This window comes from Jaculus jaculus, chromosome 18 (assembly GCF_020740685.1).
Source record: "Jaculus jaculus isolate mJacJac1 chromosome 18, mJacJac1.mat.Y.cur, whole genome shotgun sequence".
NCBI lineage: Eukaryota > Metazoa > Chordata > Mammalia > Rodentia > Dipodidae > Jaculus > Jaculus jaculus.
Window position 1 is genome coordinate 33536482 of NC_059119.1, and position 22715 is coordinate 33559196.

At 52.3% G+C, this 22715-nt stretch overlaps 1 protein-coding gene across 1 annotated transcript in view; it reads left to right on the forward strand.

Annotated features, from left to right (window-relative positions):
* Cacna2d4 (calcium voltage-gated channel auxiliary subunit alpha2delta 4) overlaps positions 1-19522 on the forward strand; it is a 165418-nt gene extending 145896 nt beyond the window's left edge. The window contains exons 27-38 of the mRNA XM_004669117.2: positions 3980-4041; positions 5194-5238; positions 5409-5471; positions 11811-11881; positions 12323-12398; positions 12837-12889; positions 13231-13283; positions 13557-13577; positions 15813-15930; positions 16859-16971; positions 17247-17329; positions 19398-19522. Coding sequence (XP_004669174.2) covers positions 3980-4041; positions 5194-5238; positions 5409-5471; positions 11811-11881; positions 12323-12398; positions 12837-12889; positions 13231-13283; positions 13557-13577; positions 15813-15930; positions 16859-16971; positions 17247-17329; positions 19398-19502 — 863 coding nt within the window. The 3' untranslated portion in view covers positions 19503-19522. The remainder of the gene's footprint in view (positions 1-3979; positions 4042-5193; positions 5239-5408; positions 5472-11810; positions 11882-12322; positions 12399-12836; positions 12890-13230; positions 13284-13556; positions 13578-15812; positions 15931-16858; positions 16972-17246; positions 17330-19397) is intronic.
* The last annotated feature ends 3193 nt before the right edge of the window (positions 19523-22715 follow it).

Sequence of the window (22715 nt, forward strand, 5' to 3'; positions counted from 1 at the left end):
CAATACAGATGCAAGGGCCAGCAAGGAAAAAAAAAATGGAGTTGGGCGTGGCAGTGCACGCCTCTAATCCCAGCACTCAGGAGGCAGAGGTAGGAGGATCGCTGTAAGTTCGAGGCCACCCCGAGACTCCGTAGTGAATTCTAGGTCAGCCTGAGCTAGAGCGAGACCCTACCTCAAACAAAACAATAACAACAAAAAAGGGGGGACTGGAGAAATGACATAGCAATTAAGGCGTTTTCCTGCAAAATAAAAGGACCCGGTTCGAATCCCCAGGACCCACATAAGCCAGATGCACAAGGGGGCGCTTGCATCTGGAGTTTGTTTGCAGTGGCTGGAGGCCCTGGCTCACCCATTCTCTCTCACTCACTGATTGCAAATCAACAAATAAAATTTAAAAAGCTAGAACAAGTAAATAAACGAATAAATAAAAGAAAAAAAGATTTATTAAAGAATAAATAGATATGTTTAAATGGAGCTCTTAGCTTGTTGCATGCGTGTGTGTGTGTGTGTGTGTGTGTGTGTGTATCCATGCATATGCATATGCATGGCTGCTTCGTTTTGCCATCCACAATGACAAAGCAGCACCAAGGTGATAATCAGCACACATGACAAGGACGCACATCTTCATGAGGCATTTGCAGCCATTGGCCTTACTGAGGAGTTCTGTGAGGCTGTCTATGAGTCCAGCTGAGGGGATCTTAAAGCAAAAAATGGCTTTGGAGGAAGGCAGGGGGGTTCCCTGGGAAGAGGCCAGCAGGAGGGGGAAGGCAAGAGGCAGCCTAGGGCAGGGGTAAGGAAGGAATCTAGCATGCTGCATCTGTCTCTCGTAGGTCTGCCTGTCACCCTTCACCCACACTTTTCAACCACCTCGACCTAAGCGGCAACGTCCCCAGAGGGCCCAGCTGTCCCTGTCACAGGGCCAGTGTATGTGAGCAGGTTCCCCAACGCCACCTCGAACTACCTACCTCGGGGCTGTGATGGTCCTGAATAGGGCCTCAAGTTTTTCATCTGCAAAATTAGATTATCTCTGCAACTGCACTGTCCAACATGATGGCCACCCACACACGTAACTGCCTACATTAGGATTAAATAGCATTAAAAGCCAGGCGTAGTGGCGCACGCCTTTAATCCCAGCACTCTGGAGGCAGAGGTAGGAGGATTGCTCTGAGTTTGAGGCCACCCTGAGACTCCATAGTGAAGTCCAGGTCAGCCTGGGCTAGAGTGAGACCCTACCTCGGAAAAAACAAAATTGAAAATCACAGGATGGAGAGATGCCTTTGTGGTTAAGGCGCTTGCCTGCAAAACCTAAGGACCCAGGTTCGATTCCCCAGAACCCACATAAGCCAGATGCACATGGTGGCTCAAGTGTCTGGAGTTCATTTGCAGTGGCTGGAGGCTCTGGCATGCCCATTATATCTCTGTCTGTTTCTCTCTCTCTCTCTCTCTTTCTCTCTCTCTCGTAAATAAATAATTTTTAAATGAAAAACAGGGCTGGATAGATGGCTTAGCGGTTAAGGCATCTGCTTGCAAAGCCAAAGAATCCTGGTTCAATTCCCCAAGACCCATGTAAGCCAGATGCATAAGGTGGCGCATGTGTCTGGAGTTTGTTTGCAGGGGCTGGGGCCCTGGTACACCCATTCTCTCTCTTGTCTCTCTGCCTCTTTCTCTCAAATAAATAAATAAAATATATTTTAAAAATAAAAAAAAATAGAGCCAGGCGTGGTGGCGCACGCCTTTAATCCCAGCACTCGGGAGGCAGAGGTAGGAGGAGTGCTGTGAGTTCAAGGCCACCCTGAGATTACATAGTAAATTCCAGGTCAGCCTGAGCTGGAGTGAAACCCTACCTCAAAAACCAAAAATAAATAAATAAATAAAAAAGAAAGGGTCGGAGAAATGGCTTAATGGTTAAGGCACTTAGCAGCCTGGACTAGAAACCTTACCTTGAAAAAAAAACAAAAATAAGAAAAGAAAAAAGGGGAGCGGCTGGAGTGCACTTCAGCGGCAGACCACTTGTAAGGCCCCTAGGTTCTATCCCCTGTACCTCAAAACAATCATAAAACAAAAAGCAGGGCCTGTGAATATGGCTCAGTGGGTAAGGGCCCTTGCTGCACAAACATGAGGACCTGAGTTCAAACCCCAACAACAGCATTTAAGAAGCTAGACACGGGAACTGGAAAGACGGCTCTGTGGGTCAAACCACATCCCATGCAAGCGCGGTGGGGGGGGACCCGGGAGCCTGGGTGGCAGGAGCTTGCTCCCCAGAGCCCGTGTGAGCAGCTCTGGGATGACCGTGCAGGTCCGTAACCCAGTACCCTGAGGAGCAGAGACATCAGTGAGAGACTCCATCTCCAGGAATCGCGTGGGTGAGCGATGGAGGGGGACGCTGGACGTCCATCCTCTGGGAAAGCACATCTGCACCCACGCATGTGCCAAACGCCATATGTGCAGACACCGCCCACACACGCTACACCACCCATACATGCTACGCCACTCATACAACACCGCACATACTACGCCACACATACTACATGCACACAAAGGAGAAAGCAAAAAGCACAAAAACAAAACATGCTAGTGGCTCACTCTGCCATTCTAAAAAGGGTGAAGGCAATGAGTCAATGCCCAGCTAAGAAGCCCATCCAAAGACTGGGGCCCTGAGCCATCCTGGGCTGGGACTCTGCTGGCCTCTGACTTTCAACCTTCCCCCACCAACCATCCATCAAACCGCTCCAAGCTAATGCAGACTGAAGAAAGGAACGATGTAATTCTGCCCCTCTGTCATACGGAGACTCTGGCGCTTGGTGACATAGCCACTAGGCGCACCGAACCACAGTGATCATGAGGTGACTAGGATTTCCTCGGGCAGAGGGTATAATGGTTGAGACCCAACCCCATGCCCAGTGTGTGTGAGAGGCTTGCCCGCCAGCTTTAGGCCCTTCTTGTCTGCCGGGTCTCCCATTCAAGGGCAGAGGGAAGAGCGGCTGGTAGCTCACGTGTTACAGGCTCAGGCTCCAAGGCTAAGAGCTCAGGCTCACGGCCTCCGTTCCCCAGCTTGTGAAGTCTGAATGAGGCCGGTGCCAGTCTGTGGAGGGATTAAAAGCCTTCATGCCTATCCAGGCGCCTAAACTCACCCAAACCCCCAACATGTGTTCCATGATATGCCAGACACGAAGTTGGCCTACTTTTAAGATTCTCTTTCAGTTCAGCATAGCCTCGCTTTTTCTTTCTATTCTTTGGCCCCGAGTTCTCCTGGCGTTCTTTGTCCCACATTTCTCTAGTGGGTGAGTTCTCCAGGTTTATTTGGGAATCAAAGAGGCAAGTGGCCCTCACGAGGGAAGGCATGAAAAGAAAAGCATCTGGGCGCTGACGGCGTCCCTGGTGCACTGGAAATAGCCTGCAAATCTGGCCATGACCTTCAGTAAAGAGGGCTTTCTTCCTGTGTGGGGACTGGAGGTACGGAGGTCATGATGTCAGGATTGAGATCTTAGAAGCCCTCAAGTCACCCAACTCACAAAAAGGCCTGAATTCCAGTCTCAGTTTGCCAATTTGGGTCCTGTAGATCTTGTACAAATGGTCTATCTATCTATCTATCTATCTTTCTCTCTCTCTCTGCCTCCTTTTTCCTCCTTGGCATCCAGGAACCCCAGGAGAACCCACTCTTCATGGCTCCTTTCTCAGGCATCTCTTGGTACCGCTCTGCACGGGAAGCTAGAAGCCTGTGGATTCCCTTCTGCCCATTCTCCCACTGCCAGGGCTGACTCCCAGTGCCTGACTCAGCTTCCATCATCTCTCTCTCTCTCTCTCTCTCTCTCTCTCTCTGCCCCTGCCTCTGCCCTCAGCGCTTGCTGACAAGCCTCCTCTCTAGCTGGATTCTATTTTCTTTTCTTTTCTTTTTTTTTTTTTCTCACGGTCTCCTTCCTTTCACCTCTGCCAAAACATATCTGGTCTGGTCTTACCCTCGTCTTTCCTGCTCCTACAGCTGTGGGCGTCCAGATGCAGATGGACTTCCTCCAGCGCCAGTTCTGGGCAGCCGTGCGGCAGGTATGGGCACGGCGGGAGGGGAGGGGTGCGTACGGCCGGGGTGGGGGCGTGTACAGAGCACAGAGGACTCAGCAAGCTCCCCACATGAGGAGGGCTGATTCCCCGCTGACTACGCTGTTAGCCCCTCAGTAGGCAACGTGGTGTTCCCCTCGGGGTCTGCCTTTCTCTGACACTCTCAGCTCCATGCATTTTGGGCCTCATCCCCAGTACTCTGTCCTTGTTCAAAGCAAGAGCAAAGGGTAAGCTAAAATGCCCCTTTTAGGCCATCACTTGCTCCCAGCCCCACATGTTGCAGAGAATGGAAAAAGATTCACTTTAGAGCCGGGCGTGGTGGCACACGCCTTTAATCCCAGCACTCGGGAGGCAGAGGTAGGAGGATCGCTGTGAGTTCGAGGCCTCCTTGAGAGTCCATAGTGAATTCCAGGTCAGCCTGAGCTAGACTGAAACCCTACCTCAAAAAAACAAAAAACAAAACAAACAAACAAAAAGAAGATTCACTTCAGCCCTTTCTCTAAGGCGCAGCCCCTGCATGATGTCCAGGACCCCTTCTCATCTGCCCTGCCCCCGAGGGCTCTCACTGTCCTCCACACATCCTCTTTGCTGGACCACTCATTGGCTGTCGCGTCCCCACCGTGGGCATGTCAGAGAGCTGCATGATGCAGAACAAAGGGGAGCCCGTAAAGGCTGGAACCCCTCATCACATGAAAGCTCTGGCGCCATCCCAAGAGATGCCACTGGCCACATTTCCTCTCAGCGTATTGGCATCTCATGCTGCAGGCCTGGGCACCTCAGAAGCGCCTCTGGGCAGCCAGCCGCCCGCCAGGCCCTGCTGCTGAGCACCCTGCCCACGGAGACATGTCCCACACGTGTGCACACCCCTGCCACAGAGAACACACTCTCTCACCCACCACAAGCAGACCACCTGCGTGCAGGACACACACCATACACACACCCATACACACGCACACATGCTACACGTATGACAAACACGTGTACAGTGTGTTCATACACTCCACATACACACACTCCGGATACACTCCTCACACATAGATCATGTACCCAGGCACATGTGGGCATGTCATAAGCACACGCGCGTGCGCACACCTCACACACGACTGTCACTGCCCTCACACTTGCTTCTCTTCCTTCCAGTGCGGTGCAGCAGAGGGGCCGTGCCCAAAGAGCTGTGAGGACAGTGTAAGTGCCGGCTTCAGGAGGAGCTCCTGGGTGGGAGCTCTGCCCCCCCCCCCCACTGTTCCTTCCCAACTCCCAACTTCCCCTGCTCTCCCCAACCATCAGAGCAGGTAGGAGAGCCCAGGCCCGAAATGGCCCTGGCCATGACCCTTTGATCCCGGCCTCTTCCCCAGGATCTGGACTGCTTGGTCGTTGACAACAATGGCTTCATTCTGATCTCAGAAAGGCCCGGAGAGGTGAGTTACCGAAGAACCAAGCAGAAGGGGCAGGACCGGGCGACCAGGCCCCAACACGGGGGTCACCGCCGGGCTGCTGATCTCACCTGCAAATGGTATTCCTGTAAATGACCTGAAGGAAAGGGGTCTCTTCAACCCAAGTCGACAGAGCGCGATGACAGTGTGAAGGGCTGCTCAGTTGCTTTCCCCGTGGGAGCCATGAGCCCTCCGTAACAAAGCGCTCCAGTGGGTGGTGGGAAAGCGGCCGCACCACACATGGTGAGGAGCCCCTTAGTAAGAGCAGCCCTTGGGGCATGACACCCATGTCTCCTGAACATCCCCTGGCCTGGCCCAAGAGGGTCCATCGAACCCTAAGCAGCCCTGCCTCCTGCCAGCATCTCACTCCACTTAGATGCCTCCCCACCTCTTTCTACCATCATGGGACCCAGAAGGCCTGCTCCCTGTTCTTTGCTCTGGGCCTCTTGGTAGATGATCTCACTCTAGCCGCTAAGCCTGAGTATGCTAAAGGGGCAGCAAGGGCGTGGGGCGATCTTCACTCACCCAGTAGCCCGTCTCCCCTTCGCTATATGCTCACAGTGGTGACTTTTATAACTACTGAGCCCCAAACCAGGCCCTAAAGTTAGCCAAGAATCCATATTCAGAAAGAAAACCACTGAGCTGGGCATGGCGGCGCACGCCTTTAGTCCCAGCACCCAGGAGGCAGAGGTAGGAGGATCGCGGTGAGTTCGAGGCCACCCTGAGACTCCATAGTGAATTCCAGGTCAGCCTAGGCTAGAGCGAGACCCTACCTCGAGAAAATCAAACCAAAAAGAAAAATGTCTGACCCTGAACCCTTTCCTTGAGAGTTCTGCACAGCCTCCCAGAGGAGCCTCAGAAGAGGGACCTCCATCCCGGAGCCCCCATCGCCTAAGCACAGGTAGCCTGAGGCCTTTCTATCCACCACAGCTCCTCTACCCTGCGGACTGAGCCCAGCACAGGGCTCCCTTGGCACTGCTGTGCTGTGGATACAGCCGCACATTCCTGCTGTAGTCCTGAACTGACAAGACACCTAAAGTGCACTTGGCTTTGCGGGCTCAGAAACTTGATGTGAGGTGCATATTCACTCTGACCAAGGCCCGAAGTAGTGACATCAGTTAGGAAGCATGCTTTCCGGGTTACAGTGGTTCAAGCGCATCACAGGTTCGTTCCCTATATAGAAGAATGGATGAAGGGCCGGAGAGATGACTCGGGGATACAGTGCCTGCTGCACAAGCACGAAGATAGGAGTGGGATCCCCAGCACCCACAATTAAAAGCTGGGCACGGTGGCATGCTTCTCGGTGCTGGGGTGGGGTAGACATGAAGATTCCGAGGGTTTGCTGGATAGCCAGTCTTACCAAATCTGTGAGCTCTAGATGCAGTGAGACCCTACCTAAAAATTAACTTCAAATTATAGCAAAGCACCCAATGTCAACCTCTGGTCTCCACCTGCACACACGCATGTGCACATGCACCCACACCCACACGCATACAGACATTCATACACTCACACACACACCGCACATGCACGTGGTGGATGAGGGAATGAAGGAGTAAATAAATAAATAATATTTTAAAACTTTAAACAAAGCCGGGCGTGGTGGCGCACACCTTTAATCCCAGCACTGGAGAGGCAGAGGTAAGAGAATCACCATGAGTTCGAGGCCACCCTGAGACTACATAGTGAATTCCAGGTCAGCCTGGGCTAGAGTGAGACCCTACCTCAAAAAACAAAACACAAGGGCTGGAGAGATTGCTTTGTGGTTAAGGACCCAGATTGGATTCTCCAGGTCCCACCTAAGCCAGATGCACAAGGGGGTGCATGCATTTGGAGTTCGTTTGCACTGGCTGGAGACCCTGGCATGCCCATTCTCTCTTTCTCTCTCTTCTTGTGCCTGTTTCTCTCTCTCTCTCAAATAAATAATAAAAAATAAAAGATCTACTTTCGGGCTGGAGAGATGGCTTAGCGGTTAAGCGCTTGCCTGTGAAGCCTAAGGACCCCAGTTCAAGGCTCGGTTCCCCAGGTCCCACGTTAGCCAGATGCACAAGAAGCCTTGGCGCGCCCATTCTCTCTCTCTCCCTCTATCTGTCTTTCTCTCAGTCTCTGTTGCTCTCAAATAAAATAAATGAACAAAAAACATTTAAAAAAAAAAAGAAAGAAAGAAAAGATCTACTTTCTACCAAAAAAAAAAAAAAAAAAAAAAACTTTAAAAGAGAGAGAGAGAGAGAGAGAATGAGCGAATCAAGGCAACCCAGACCTGGCATTGCTTCCTGAAGGAAACAGATGTCCCCACTCTCAAGACGACAGCATAGCTAGAGGACCTCCTGCCTTCTAGTCTGCTTCCCAGACAAGCCGAAGGGATCGCACAGGGGTGACAGTGCCTCTAACACAGCCTTCTGCCTTTAAGCAGATCCTGAGGCTTTAAATCCATCCCTAGAGCTTTGCTCACGTTTCATTGGTCAGCCCGCGGTGCAAGGGATTCTGGGAACTGTAGTCTTTTAGTGGCTCACATAGTTAAACTCAAGTTGCCTAGCTAAAGGAGGGGCGAGGAGGTCTTGTCTGCTGAATGACATGTTCTAGGAAATGGAGTCGCTCCTTTGCAGAGAAGGATACGTTCTTTTTCCAGGTCCGGGATATGCTTTCTTATTGTCCAAAACCTCCACTCTCAGAAGCAGGAATCTGAACAGGGTAGTAGAAAAGCCTAAGTTAAAGAAGAGAATGGGACAGGGTTAGGAGGGAATTTGAGCTACCCTTACCAGAAGCCTGGTCTGCACCCTGCTTCACTATTCCAGGGAGCAGCTGTTTTGGGTCATTCATTCAATCTCTCCCACATTTCTTTAGTGAACAACCAGGAAACCCTGTGTGGTGCTGGGGACAGAAGTGGGTCTCTACTAGGCTCTTACTGTCCCCCCCAGTGGCCCTTTGTCTGTCTGTCTGTCTGTCTCTCTCTCTCTCTCTCTCTCTCTCTCTCTCTTTCTCTCTCTCTTTCTCTCTCTCTCTCTCTCTCTCTCACACACACACAGATCACCCAAGCTGTCCACTTCACACTCACCTAGGGAGCAAGTGCCTGTAAGAAGTGTTGACATGAGTTTTGGGCAGTCAAAGTATTCAGGTAAAGATACTCAAGGCTCAGGTCAGTATCTACTGCGCTTGCTGTGTTTGTTTGTTTGTTTTTGTTTTGTTATTTGTTTTTTTTTCTCTTGTTCTGCCATTGGCCTGTCACGTCCTGAGATTACAATTTGCCATAGATTTTTAGTGGGCTTGTAGCCTGACATCTAACTTCATAAGGAAAGTTGTAGGATACAAGAGCTGTAATTTTTTTTCCTTTAATTCTAATTGGAAAGTGGTTATTTCCTAACTTGGTTCCACATTTCAGAGCCAGTCCCAAGCAGAGGCCTTGGTTCCCATCTGCTGTTAAGTTACATCACTGGAAACCAAGGCGATATCCTGAGGGTTGGTACCAACATGGTGCCACTGTCCTTTATTCAGAAGCAAACTTCCTGACTGCTGATCAAGAGTCCAGGAGCCCCACATTGCAACTGACCCTTACCTGGCATAACTCTGGGTTGTTTTTTTTTAAGATTTTATTTTTATTTATTTGTTTTTTCTTTCGGCTTTTTAAATATTTTAAATGATTTTTTGTTTATTTTTATTTATGAGCGCGAGACAGAGAGAAAGAGGCAGACAGATAGAGAGAGAATGGGTGTGCCAGGGCCTCTAGCCACTGCAAACGAACTCCAGATGCATGCGCTCCCTTGTGCATGTGGATAATGTGGGTCCTGGGCAATCTAGCCTCGAACCGGGGTCCTTGAGCTTCAAAGGCAAGTGCTTAACCACTAAGCTATATCTCCAGCCCTTCTTTTGTTTTTTTTTTTTTTTTTTGGTTTTTCAAGGTAGGGTCTCACTCTGGTCCAGGCTGACCTGGAATTCACCATGAAGTCTCAGGGTGGCCTTGAACTCACGGCGATCCTCCCACCTCTGCCTCCCGAGTGCTGGGATTAAAGGCGTGCGCCACCATGCCCGGCTTTTGGTTTTTTGAGGTAGGGTCTCACTCCAGCCCAGACTGACCTGGAATTCACTATATAGTCTCAGGGTGGCCTTGAACTCATGGCAATCCTCCTACCTCTGCCTGAGCACTGAGATTAAAGGCGTGGACCACCACACTCCGCTTATTTCTATCTAGTTATTAGAGACAGAGGGAGAAAGAGACAGTGAGAATGGGCACACCAGGGCCTCCAGCTGCTGCAAAAGAATTCCAGATGCATGCATGCGCCACCATGTGCATCTGGCTTACATGGAACCTGGAGAATCAAACCTGGGACCTTAGGCTTTGCAGGCATGCGCCTTAACCGCTAAGCTATCTCTCCAGCCCATAACTCTAGTTTTTTGTCTGTTTGTTTGTTTGTTTGTTTGTTGAGGTAGGGTCTCACTGTATCCCAGGAATTCACTATGTAGTCTCAGGCTGGCCTCGAATTCACGCATATCTTCCTACCTCTGCCTCCCAAGTGCTGGGATTAACGACATGCACCACCACGCCCAGCTGTAAGTCTGGTTTTTTTTTTTAATTTTTTCTTAATTTATTTGAGAGCAACAGAGAGAGAGAGAGAAAGAGACAGAGAGAAAGAGAGAGAGAATGGGCATGCCAGGGCTTCCAGCCACAGCAAACGAACTCCAGACACATGTGCCCACCTTGTGCATCTGGCTAACGTGGGTCCTGGGGAATTGAGCCTCGAACCGGGGTCCTTAGGCTCCACAGGCAAGCGCTTAACCACTAAGCCATCTCTCCAGCCCAACTCTGTTTTTTTTTTAAGAACCACTGGAGTGGACTCAGGTGCCCTGTGCAGGCCCATCCATGAGGTCATCCAAGCCCACAGACCTCCTCTCTTTATACAGGGTGGCATTTCTTTTATGGGTAGTTATGTCTGTTGTTACTTTGAGCATTTCATGGAGTGTACTGTCCATGGAGGAGACCCCAAGAACACGGAGGCAGTCTGTGTCGTGACTCTCTCACACCTCGCCCCTCCTTCTGTCGACCTGAGCCATCTCACCTACAGCTGAGGCCGTGGCTCATGGAAATGCCCCACCCCCACCCCAACACACTCCCAAAGGCCTGAGAAGGTAGTGCTGGGCCCAGACTTGGGGGCTGAGAAGGCTGTCTACGAAGAACCTGCCATGCCCAGAGGCTTGAGTGCCCACCTGCACCCCTCTCCCCGCCCCAGTCCACCACGGCTGTGTCCAGGTAGCAAGGCATGCTGAGGAATTTAAAGGGGAATAAGAAAGGGTCCCTGTCTCTGAGCAGTGGAGCAATGCAGGTGTGAGACAGCTAGGTACCTGAGCAGGTGAAGTGACTATAGGATGAAAGTGACACACAGCCACGTGCCCTGAGTGTGAGGAAGAAGCAGGTACTAAGTCTCACGGGGAAGGTTAGACTAGGAAGACATGGGGAGGAAGAGGAAGAGGGGTGAAGGAGGTGGGGAGCACCTTGGACCTGGGAGTGAGGACTGAGGAAGGGTGACAAGGCAGCAGGAACAGAACAGCCAGGCAGGGACACCTTCGGGGAAAAATGGCTTCTTTTCCCAACATGCACTGGGTGGCAGTCTTGGTACATACTAGGTGCCAAGGGTTTGGTGCACATTGTCCCCAGCCCTAAGAACAAGCCATATTCGAGTTTAAATCACTCTGGTGGTTCTGAGAAAAATTGCAGAACAAGGACAGTACAGGGGGTAAGTGGGGGTGTCTGAGGCCAGGGTAAGCCAGTGTGGCAGACACAAGCTAACACCCAAGGGCTTTCCTGGCTTGGAGGGCTCTACTGGGCACAGAGATGTCCATGCCTCTCACCCAGGTTCTGATTGATTAGATCGCTGAGGGAGGGGCAGAGAGTTCTGGTTTAGACGTTTTAGGAAATAAGAGACCAAACCACGCTTTCTGGGCATGTTATTTCGGCAACAAGCCTAGGCGCTGAGAGAGGGGGTGAGTCAGGGGTAGGGCTGTCCTGGGCTGGATGAGAGTGAGCGAGGCCAGTAGGTGATGTATTACTGTGTTAACACCACTGCCTGCGCAGGACCTTTTGAGAAAACCTTTGACATCTGAGCCGGTGCAAAGGCAGTGCCTTCGTCTTCCTGCAAGCTTTGGTCCCTGCGAAGTGCTCTAAGGACCACCGTGCATGCTGCTTCTTAGCACTGTCTAGGCGGACTTTTTAGCCAGGTGCCCTGTCTTGGGCGGCGGGGAGTGGGGGCGAGCTGCAAGCGAGGGGTGTCCGCTGTGGGTGGACATCTCCAGGGAAAGTGTGGGCACAGCTTGCTCTCCCGGTCTCTCTCACAGACGGGGAGTTTCCTGGGGGAGGTGGACGGCGCCCTCATGGCCCAGCTGCTTGGCATGGGGGTCTTCAACCGGTAAGTGGAACTTAACCGCTCCCCAGTCCCCATAGACAGTTCTCAGGTTCTGACTTCAAAAGCCCCCAAAAGTGCCCCCAAAGACAGCTTTTTCCAGAGCCAAGGATGACATATATGCCCTGCGGAGGGACATCATTTCCTGTGAACATCCCTAGCAAGAGACACCCCCCTCCCCCCAGCCCTACGCTTAGTGCTCAGAGGAAACCCATGGAGCCTAAAGTTCGAGTGCCCTTCGTGATCTCGAAGCCATCCCAAGTGCAGGAGCGCCTTTTCAGTGTGAGCTGGCCACCGCGAGCCCACTGTTCTAACTCGGGCATCCTCGTGGATCCCAGGAAGGGCAGGTTCTCCTGGCCACGCCTCCTCCTCCAGGTGGTCCTCCAGGTGGCCAGGGCGAGGGCACAAGTGGTCTTGGCCTGGTCACACCCTTTGTGTGCATTTCAGCGTGACGATGTACGACTACCAGGCCATGTGCAAGCCCACAGATCACCACCACAGCGCAGCCCGGCCCCTGGCCAGTGTAAGTGTCACCACAGGCCTTCCCTCCGCCAAAGGCCACCTGCGGTCCTGTCCTTTGAGAGGCCACCTGAGCCCATTCTCGCCCAACCTCAGACCTTCTCATTCAGGGCCCAATTCTGCCAGGAACCCTTCTGCCCAAGATCATCCCTCCCCCTTGGTCTGTGGGTCCTGACCTGGGGGTGGGGGTTGCTGGTAAGACAATAGAGCGTTAGACAGCAAGAGCTCCCCTCCCAGCCTGCCACCCAGAGCTTCCGGGGTCCCCAGTGCTGGCCTGTCAGAGATGAGAACTGACTGCACTCCTGGAAGGGTGGATGGGGTACCTGACCTACAAAGGCCTTTGAGACACCTCTGCTCTGGGGGTCCCTCAGGGATGGGAAGGGGTTCTGGAGGCTGCTGTGCTGAGGGGCGCCGCCCTTCACGTGGCTCTGTTCTCCTGCAGCCTCTCTCTGCCTTCTGCACGGTGGCCAAGTGGCTGTTGCGGGAACTCTTGCTGTGAGTGGGGGTTAACAGGAGTGGGGAGCACTTCCTGGGGAGTGGGGGTGAGGCTGAATCATGAGTGGAGACGCCACGTGAGGGATGGAGATTGGGACAAGAGGACAAACTGGAGAGAGGCCGCTTAGAGCTGGTACATGCTACCCTTCCCCCCGCCCCATCCCAGGGAAGGGGGGCACCAAGCACCCCTCTCCTCCCTACACTTTCTGCTCACCCAAGCCCCCAAGCAGAAAGTGAGCTGGAGACAGGAGTCAGAGGAATGCGGGTCCATTGAGAGCTCCAGCGAGGAGCCCCACTGAGGGGCGCAGGTCAGATCTGAAGACTCGGTTCTGCACCCGCAGGTTCCTGGTGGAGTGGAGCACCTGGGGCTCTTGGCGCGACAAAGGGACAGAGGGTGAGTTTGCTGGAGGGCAGCACGGGCATCGCTTTGGTTAGCTCATCTGAAAAGCTTTTGCCGGGGGTAACAATGGGGTGGGCACAGAAGCCTTCATTGCTTACAATTTCATCTCATCACCTTCCCCCTCACCTCTATGTGTGACGCCACGTCACCTCCGGACACCTTCACTCCATGTGACATCATCACTGCCTTGCGCCATCCTGTTCCTCATGTGGTGCCATGTCCTTCCCGTGCCATGTCCACCCTGTACTGAATTCATGCCCTGGGCAGCCAAAGCTGTCTTCCATCACTGTAAGTAATAACCAGCTGAAGGGTCCTAGCTAGCCACAGTGCACTGGGGAGCCTACATGTATCCTGGGGATGTGCCCAAGCTGGGTGGATTCTTTTCATCCTGGGGTACTCCTAAACGCAGCGGGACCCCAGGTGTGTCGTCCACTTTCAAGTACCTTCATGGGAAAGGGAGCAAGGAGAGCCAGGAGAATTCTCACACAGGTGCAATCCTGCCCCAGGGGACACAGGAAATTCAGCCATCTTCTCAGGTGGGAATGTAGGAGGTTTGCTATAGGAGGGGAAGGTGGCCTATCATGCAGGTGTATGGCCAACAGGTCACCCCAAAGAAGAAAACAGTGGTGTCTATAGCCCGGGTGCCCATCAGCCACCGGCAGGAGCCCAGGTTGGAGGGAGCAGTCACCAGGATGACAGCCCTCCCACAGCCTTGTTCCTGAGGAGAACAACCCCCCCAAAAAAAAAAAAAACAAGGACAGTGACATAGTGAGCAGAAGAGAAGCTTTGGGGGCCACTGTAAAGTGTGAGGGAGCACCCCTGCTCTTTACAGCCAAAGGACGCGGGTGCATTCCCAGTCCTGGAGGTGTGGCGCTCCCGAGGATGCAGGTTCCCCTTCCCAGCACCTTCACCGCGGGGTTCTAGCACTTCCCATGGACAGGCAGCTCCGGGCCAGCTCCCCATCGCTTTCCCATTTGGCTTCCTGATGTAAACAGTCCCCCATGACCTCCTCTCTGCTTGTTCTTCTCACTGTCTTTCTCCTCTGAATCCCTGGCCTGCTGTTGCTACATCCTTAGACTCTTGGCTTCGGTGGCTGGGTTCCACCATGATTTCAAGCTGCGGTAGGACATGACACCCCACAAGTGTCACAGGATCCCTCTGGGGCAGTGACAGGAACTAGTCCACGTGGACGTAGCATGGGCTGGAGATGCAGAGGATGCCCTTTCCATCCGCTTGCTTAAAGTTCTACTTCTCCAGAGTAACCAGGAGACCCGCTCTATGACCTTCTGGAAGCCACCTGGTCCTGTCACTGTGGTGTCTGTGACAAGTGCTCTGTCACTGGGATGACCTGACACATCACAGGGTCTCAAGTGACAGGGTGAAAACCCAACACTCGTCTGATCCCCTCGGGGAGGCCTCCTAGCGGCCCTGGGTGGGGGCAGCTCCCACAGCTGTGAATGTGAGGGCATCTGCTGTTCATGACTAGTGCTCGTTCACTCTGAAAACTGGCCTCCCTTCTTGATCTTAGAGTCTGCGAGGAAATTTGTGGACCCGGTTGAGGAGACCCATGGCTCCCTTATTCACCCCTTATGTGACCCTATAAAAGCAACGTGCCCATACCTATATTTCCAAGTGTGTGAAATGTGGCCACTGTCGCCTGTGCTGTCTTGCTTTGGTACTTGGGGTTGTAAAAAAAAAAAAAAAAAACGAGATGTCAGGCATGTGAGCACTTCCAAACAGCAGTATTGTTACTGCACACAGGCCCAAGGGGACGGCTGTGCTCTGCAGACCTCAGGGTTGCCTGCAGGAGCAGACACAGTTGCTCCGACTCTGCTGTACCTTTTGCTGCCTGCTGGTCACTGCATCCCCTGCCCTGGCCTTAGCAGACTGACGGGTGTTCACCCAGAGTCCACCAGGGGGCCTCATGACAGCAGCGGTGGGCCTTGGAGTCCTTCCCAACCCTCCCTGACTCACTGCCAGGCCCAGCTACTTGGTTCTCCCTGCTGGCTCTCTGGAAGAGCAGGGACCCCTCAAAATCTGCCATGCATATCATGTTAGCCGTTAAGAGCAGGGGCATGGGGTGCCCATAGGAAAAGGGACCAGGCCATGGGAGGAAGAGAGTAGCGTCCCCTCACCCAGCTGCCTTCAATCTCCTGTCAGCCATCCAGGTGACCATACGAGAAGGAGCCTTTGAGATAGAACACTTCCTCCCCCGCCCCCCCACCCCAGGCACATGCTGCTAAAGAAAGGAAGTGGCTTCCCCAGGGCAGGCAACAGTGACACAGCCATTCCCCTGAAATCCACAGCCTTCCGTGTCCAGGCTACAACCTTCTTTACTGGCCCACACCAATCCCAGTCATGAGAACTTTCTAGCAGGGGCCTCTCTGCAGACAATGGTGGGCAAAGGCTGTTTGAGGTGAAGCATTGGGGGCCGAGATGGCTGCCCTCGGGGGTGCACCCCCTTACGGCCCCTCACCGCACTTGTGACCACCTTCCTGACCCGCATGCCTCTGTCGACCGCAGCCCACAAGCACAAGAAGCAGGACCTGCTGCACCCCTGCGACACGGAATACCCCGTGTTTGTGCACCAGCCAGCCGTCCGGGAGGCCAACGGGGTCATCCAATGTGGAGCCTGCCAGAAGTAAGTCCCCAGACAGCCCGCCAGGCCCAGCCAGGGAGCACGGTTCCCTGCCCCGCGCGTCCGCACGGAGGTCGCCGTGGTAGGGAAGAGAAGGGACGCTTTTAGGGGAAGGGTCATCTTCATCTTCCCACCCTCCTTGGTGCAGGAAACCCAAAGTAGAACAGAAGGAATCGGGATGGGGGAAAAACAGGCCCATTCTTGCGGCTCACTAGGGGACCACTCCAGTATCTGGGAACCCCAAGACCAGAGCAAGCCGGAGGCAGATTCAAGTCCCCCAGCCTTCCTTGTGTGTTATGTCGGCACCGGCCTCTCAGAGCAGCAAGGCCTTTCCAGCAGATGGCCTTGAACTTTTAAAACTGGCTCTGCTGTTTCGGGCTGTGGTGTGGCCTAAGGCAGGCTACTTTTGCAGAATGGGAACTACACCAACCTGTCATGGTTCTGAGGTCACACTTGGAGGGGGGGACGGTGTTTATATGGGCAATGTATACCTGGGTGCGCACATCACCCACCTGGTCGGAAATGCTCGGTGACAGCTATCTCTGCCTTGAAGCCAGCACCTGGCCATGTGCATCAACAGCCTTTCTCTCCCTCGCCGCCCAACTGTGTGCTGAAGCGCTGGGCCACCTTGTGGCCAAACCTGGAACTACCTGCCCTGGCCACACGTCCTGTTTGCTTGGATTGTTCTGCTTCAAGTCAAGTGGCTCTGCTCCCCCACCCCCTCCCCAGGGTACTGGAGAGGAAGGGATGCCACCACGAAGGCTTGTTTAAAGCCAATCGCCCTGGGCCATCAGCCCCACTCTGCCTGCCCCTGCCCTCTCCTTCCCAGAGCCACTCAAGCCTCCAGAAATTTCCTCCCCAGAACCCTTACTCCTGGGCTTGCATGCGTGCTCAGCAAAGCCTACCTACCACCTCATTCCCTTGGCCGCAGAGCATTTGTGATGCAACAGATTCCCAAGAGCAACCTACTCCTGTTCGTGACGGACGCCACCTGCGACTGCAGCACCTTTCCTCCCATCCTGCAAGAGGCCACGGAGGTCAAATATATCCTTCCCTTCCTCCAGGGCATGTGGGCGAGGGTGCAGCCATAGATACGGCGGAGGGGTGGTTCGGATCTGGGGTACGGAGGCGAGCCTCCCCTCAGAGCACCATGATGTATCTTCCAGCTCCTCCTCAGGCTCCGGGCGTGGCCTCCCGACCCTAAAACTGCTTGCAAGGCAGCTGTTCCCATCTGGGGCCATTCGTGGAGATCTTGGTCTCCGGGTGGGTGGGTGTGTCCAGAATCACAAGTGGTTGACCTTGACAGTGAGTCCCTCCACATAATGCCTCGGTCAAGTGTGACAGGATGCGCTCCCAGAAGCCCCGCCGGCGACCGGACTCCTGCCATGCCTTCCACCCAGAGGTGAGGGCTGCGTCCGCAAGGGCCTCCTCTTACCATCCGGCCCTGCGAGGCAGGCATGGGACCCTCCCGCACACACGAACGCTTCTGGACGCCGACAAAGCAACTGAACACGTGCTCACATTTGGGTTTATGTGGTATGGCACAGTGGTGCAAGAAAATAGATTTAAAGCCTGGCGTGGTGGCGCACGCCTTTAATCCCAGCACTCAGGAGGCAGAGGTAGGAGGATCGCCATTGAGTTCAAGGCCACCCTGAGACTACATAGTGAATTCCAGGTCAGCCTGGACCAAAGTGAAACCCTACCTCGAAAACCGAAAAAAAAAAAAAAAAAAAAGAAAAGAAAAAGAAACTAGATTTAGACAGGCATGGTGACAAAGAATTGTAATCTTAGCACTCAGAAAGCTATACTATGCTGGGGAGGTCCAGGCTAGTTTGAGGCCTTGTCTGAAAAAAAATTAGAAGGAAAGGAGGGAAGAGAGACAGAGAATGAGAACGTAGTCTTTGTCCCAGTGTCTAGCACAGAGCATCAAATCCTGGGTAATGCAGGTAGAAGCTAGGGTGTTTTTAGTTGTTTGGCCTTAGTTCTGGGTTTCTGACGCAAGCGTGACTAACGATGAGGGACGCTTTAGTATGCTAATGAGGAGTGTAGTGACTGGGATTACCTAAGTGGCTTCAGGATGGGGGCTGTCATGGGAAACGCCAAGCCTCGTTAGACCCCCACGTCCTGACTTCTGGGGCAGGGGAAGGACAGAGATGGAGTTTATCCTCACAGCCAGTCCCACACGATCCGCACAAAACCCCCCAGCCGGAGGGGACATGCTCAGGTGCGGCAGGGTGCGCGAGCCCACCCACTGGCTGAGATGGTGGCAAGTCTGTGGAGGAGATGGGAGCCCCAAACGCCCACTTGTTCCACTAGGCACCTCCCTGAGTTCTGTGGAGGCTGCAAAGAGGCCAGGGGACCTTTCATGTATGGTCCACGGGAGGCTCAGGACCAGCGATCGGTCGGTGTGGTGATGCTAACTCCAGGCACCAGGTGTCAGAGCTAGAGGACACCCAGCTGGGATTGGCATGCCTGTGTGCATGAGAAGTGGTGTTCCGCACCTGATCCCCCATGGCATTCAAATTTATCAGTGGGATCTAAGGGTGCTCCTTTTTTATCCAAATTTTTATTAACAACTTCCATGATTATAAAAAAAATATAGCCCATGGTAATACCCTCCCTCCCCCCACATTCCCCTTTGAAACTCCACTCTACATCATATCCCCTCCCCATCTCAATGAGTCTCTCTTTTATTTTGAGGTCATGATCTTTTCCTCCTCTTATGACGGTCTTGTGTAGGTAGTGTCAGGCACTGTGAGGTCATGGACATCCAGGCCATTTTCTGTCTGTGGGAGCACCTTGTAAGGAGTCCTACCCTTCCTTTGGCTCTCACATTCTTTCCTCCACCTCTTCCGCAATGGACCCTGAGCCTTGGAAGGTGTGATAGAGATATTGCAGTACTGAGCACTCCAGTCACTTCTTCCCAGGGTGCTCATTCTATTGAGGATTTGAACTCCAGGTGAATTAAAGTTTCCTCATACTGTCCTCATTTCTCTATCATTATGTGGCTAATATTAGTAATGGCCAATTATTGTTATTATATTATTATTAAGCACCCAAGCCAGGACTTTACCCACCTCTCCTGGGTGAGGTAAGGACTGCCCCAAAGCCAGACCTAGTTCAGTGAGCAAACTCTACTGTCCCTAAAAGCTCTCATAAGCCGGGCGTGGTGGCGCACGCCTTTAATCCCAGCACTCGGGAGGCAGAGGTAGGAGGATTGCTGTGAGTTCGAGGCCACCCTGAGACTACAGAGTGAATTCCAGGTCAGCCTGGGATACAGTGAGACCCTACCTTGGAAAACCAAAAAAAAAAAAAAAAAAAAAAAAAAGCTCTCATAAAGGTTCCCTCCCTTCTCCCAAGCCCTCGGCCCTGTCAGTCCCCTGCCACCTCTCCTGCTAGTCCTTGGGTTGGCAGGAAGACCCCACTCCTGAAGCCGCCCTTCCCTCTCTCTCGCCCCCTCTGGTTTACAGGAGAACGCCCAGGACTGTGGCCGAGCTTCAGACACAGTTGCCTCGCTACCCCTGCTCCTACTGCCTCTGTCAACCTCCCTGCATCTACCTCAGCTTCTACAGTGAACCCCCAAGCCACCCCCATCTGAGCTCCTGCACTGGCATCCTTCCAGACAGTCTAAAAAGTCAGCAGTTGACAAAGGCCCAGCCCACAGCAGTGGGGTGTCTCCCAGGCTCTCAGTAGAGACTACTGGTCCCTGCCTCTGGAGACTGTCAAGAGGATCAAGAAAGCAGCACCCCAGAAGTTGCTTCTCCAAGGCTTCCAGGGAACTTGGTGCCATCCACCCTCCCCCCCCCAAAAAAAAGTCTTCTCTTCAGGAATGCAGCAAGAGTTCAACTTGAAGCAAGATGAAAAGATTCCCCACACCTGTCCTCCGGACGAGCCGAAGCAGCCGCGGAAGGGTCAGTTGTTTCCCACGAACGCGCTGGTCAGCCAAGGATCCCGAGGAGGCGGGGGGCAAGAGCAGTACCCCGGCAAAAACAAAGGGGGTCTCTGGAAGGAACTTTTATTACAAAGAAGGCAGGGAAGTAGTGGTAAGAAAAAGAAAGGAAGAGAGGGAGGAGGGGGAGAGAGAGAATAAATGTTAAATTAGGACAGAAGTGAGTATTAACCATCAACATAGTTGCATGTGATGTCCTAAGAACTAAAATACATATAATTTTTTTTAACAAAGCTGTGACTTGAAGGAAATCTTGCACTTTACCAAAATCACACACACACGCACGCACGCACGCACACACAAAATCTCCTGTTACCTTCTCTTGTCCCCTTTACACCAAACTCCTTCTTTCCAACTTTCTTTCTGTTCTACCTTGATGGGTGTTTATTTTTGACTTCGTATTTACAATTCCCATACATACAAACAAAATACCATGATCAGGGCTGGAGAGATGGCCTAGCGGTTAAAGGCGCTTGCCTGCAAAGCCTAACGACCCATGTTCGACTCTCCAGATCCCACGTAAGCCAGACTCACGAAAGTGAGGCGAGCACAAGGTCACACATGCCCACTAGGTGCCACCAGGGTCTGGAGTTGGATTGGGATGGCTGAGGCCCTGGCGCACCAATTCTCTCCCTCTCTCTAAAAACAAAACAAAACAAAAAAACGGATAATTTCCCCTCCCACCATTCTCCTTCCCCCATCCCTCCTCTACTGAATCCCATCTTTTCAAGTGACCTGGCTATTGTGACGTCACATTTTCCCTCCTGTCACGTAGGTCTTGTGTAGCATCGGCCACGGCCACTTTGTGTCTGGAAGACAGTATTGAAAAGCACTCCCTCCTCTTCCTTTGCTTCTTACATTCTTTCCACCACCTCTTCCACAAGGGTCCCTGAACCTTGGGGAGGGTATAATAGATGTCTCACTTAGTGCTTAACACTGCTGTCGCTTCTCCGTAATTTGATGAGTCTGATCATTGCTGTCTGAAAAGAGAAGCTTCTCTAACAAGAAGAAAAGCTTCTCTAACGAAAAGTGAGAGGAGCATTAGTATGTGGACAGAAGTATAAGCGTTTGGAGGGCAATTTAAATATATTTAGTCAGACAACAGTAGTAGTCCCCCACCCCTGCAAGAGCTTATGACCTCCACAACCATGGCTTTTAAAATTTTTATTTATTTGAGAGACATGGGAGGAAGAAGGGCAGACTGGACATGCCAGGGCCTCTAACCACTGCAGACGGACTCTAGCTGTATGTGCCACCTTGTGCATCTGGCTTACATGGGTACTGGGAAAATCAAACCTTGGTCCTTAGGCTTTGCAGGCAAGCACCTTAACCACTAAGCCATCTCTCCAGCCAGCCCGCCATAGGCTTTTGATTAGGTTTTCAGTACGAAGCATAAATTTCCTCCCATGGAATGGGTCACATGGCCAGAGATTAGTCGGTCTTGCCCATAACAGACGTACCACCATTGCACCAGTTGGCACATCTGGCCTGGCTGGCCAACCATAAAAGCTTGCAGTTTCCACTGCTGGGTTAAGACTGTTGAGAATTTTCTCTACTGACAGGCTACACAGCTCTTTCCAGCATCCTGACAATTCGTCAGCAGGGAGGAAGCTTCCAATTCAGCTCCAGCTCGATTTCTCAGTGACCTGCAGGCCAAACACATGGAGATTTTAGCAACAGGGTCTTACCATTTAGTTCTGGTGGGCAGCCAAGAACCTTAGCAATAGCTTATAGTGCTTGCGGGGGGGAGGGGGCATTGGGTGCCTTCCTGTCCAACAACTCACTATCCTACCCCTAGCACTGAAATTTTCTGATAACAATCCATGGCTTTTGGCAGTCCATTATCTCCACCCCTACGAGGTACTTCTGATCAAACTTTTGTTTTGTTTTTGTTTTCTTCAAGATAGGGTCTCACTCTAGCTCAGGCTGACCTGGAATTAGTCTCAGGGTAGTCTCGAACTCATGGCGATCCTCTGACCTCTGCCTCCTGAGTGCTGAGACTAAAGGCGTGTACCACCATGCCCAGCTCAAACTCTCTTTTTAACATATGTATTATTTAGCTAGTTCAGAAGGTTTCCATATGGCTTATTCATAGTATCTTTGGTTAACCCTCCCACCCTCTCCTCTCCGCCATCCTTTTCCTATACTTATTTTGGTGTTTTTGTTTGTTTTGGTTTTTCAAAGTAGGGTCTGAAATTCACAGTGTAGTCTCAGATTGGCTTAAACTCACAGCGATCCTCCTATCTTTGCCTCCCTGGCATTAAAGGCATGTGCCACCATGCCTGGTTGGATTAGCAATTTAATTTTATTCATTTATTTAGTTTTGTTTTTGAAGGTAGGGTCTCACTCTACCCAGGATGACCTGGAATTCACTATGTAGTCTCAGGGTTAGCCTTGAATTCTCCGTGATCCTCCTACCCCTGCCTCCCAAGTGCTGGAATTAAAGACATATGCTGGACTGGAGAGATGACTAAGAGGTTAAGGTGCTTGCCTGTGAAGCCTAAGGACCCATGTTCGACTCTCCCGGTCCCATGTAAGCCAGCCACACAAGGTGACACAAGTGTTCAAGGTCACACAAGGTGGCGCATGCATCTGGAGCTCAATTATAGTGGCTGGAGGCCCTGGCGTGCCAATTAATTAATTCCCTCCCCCTCTCTCGTATGAAAAAAAGGGGGGACCAGTCTGTTGGGCTTGCCTCAAAAAAAAAAATTAAATAAAGGTGTGTGCCACCATGCCCGTTGTTTTTGTTGTTGTTTTGTTGTTGTTTTGTTTTGTTTATGAGGTAGACTCTCACTCCAGCCCAGGGCTGACCTGGAACTTGCTCTGTTGTCCCAAGCTG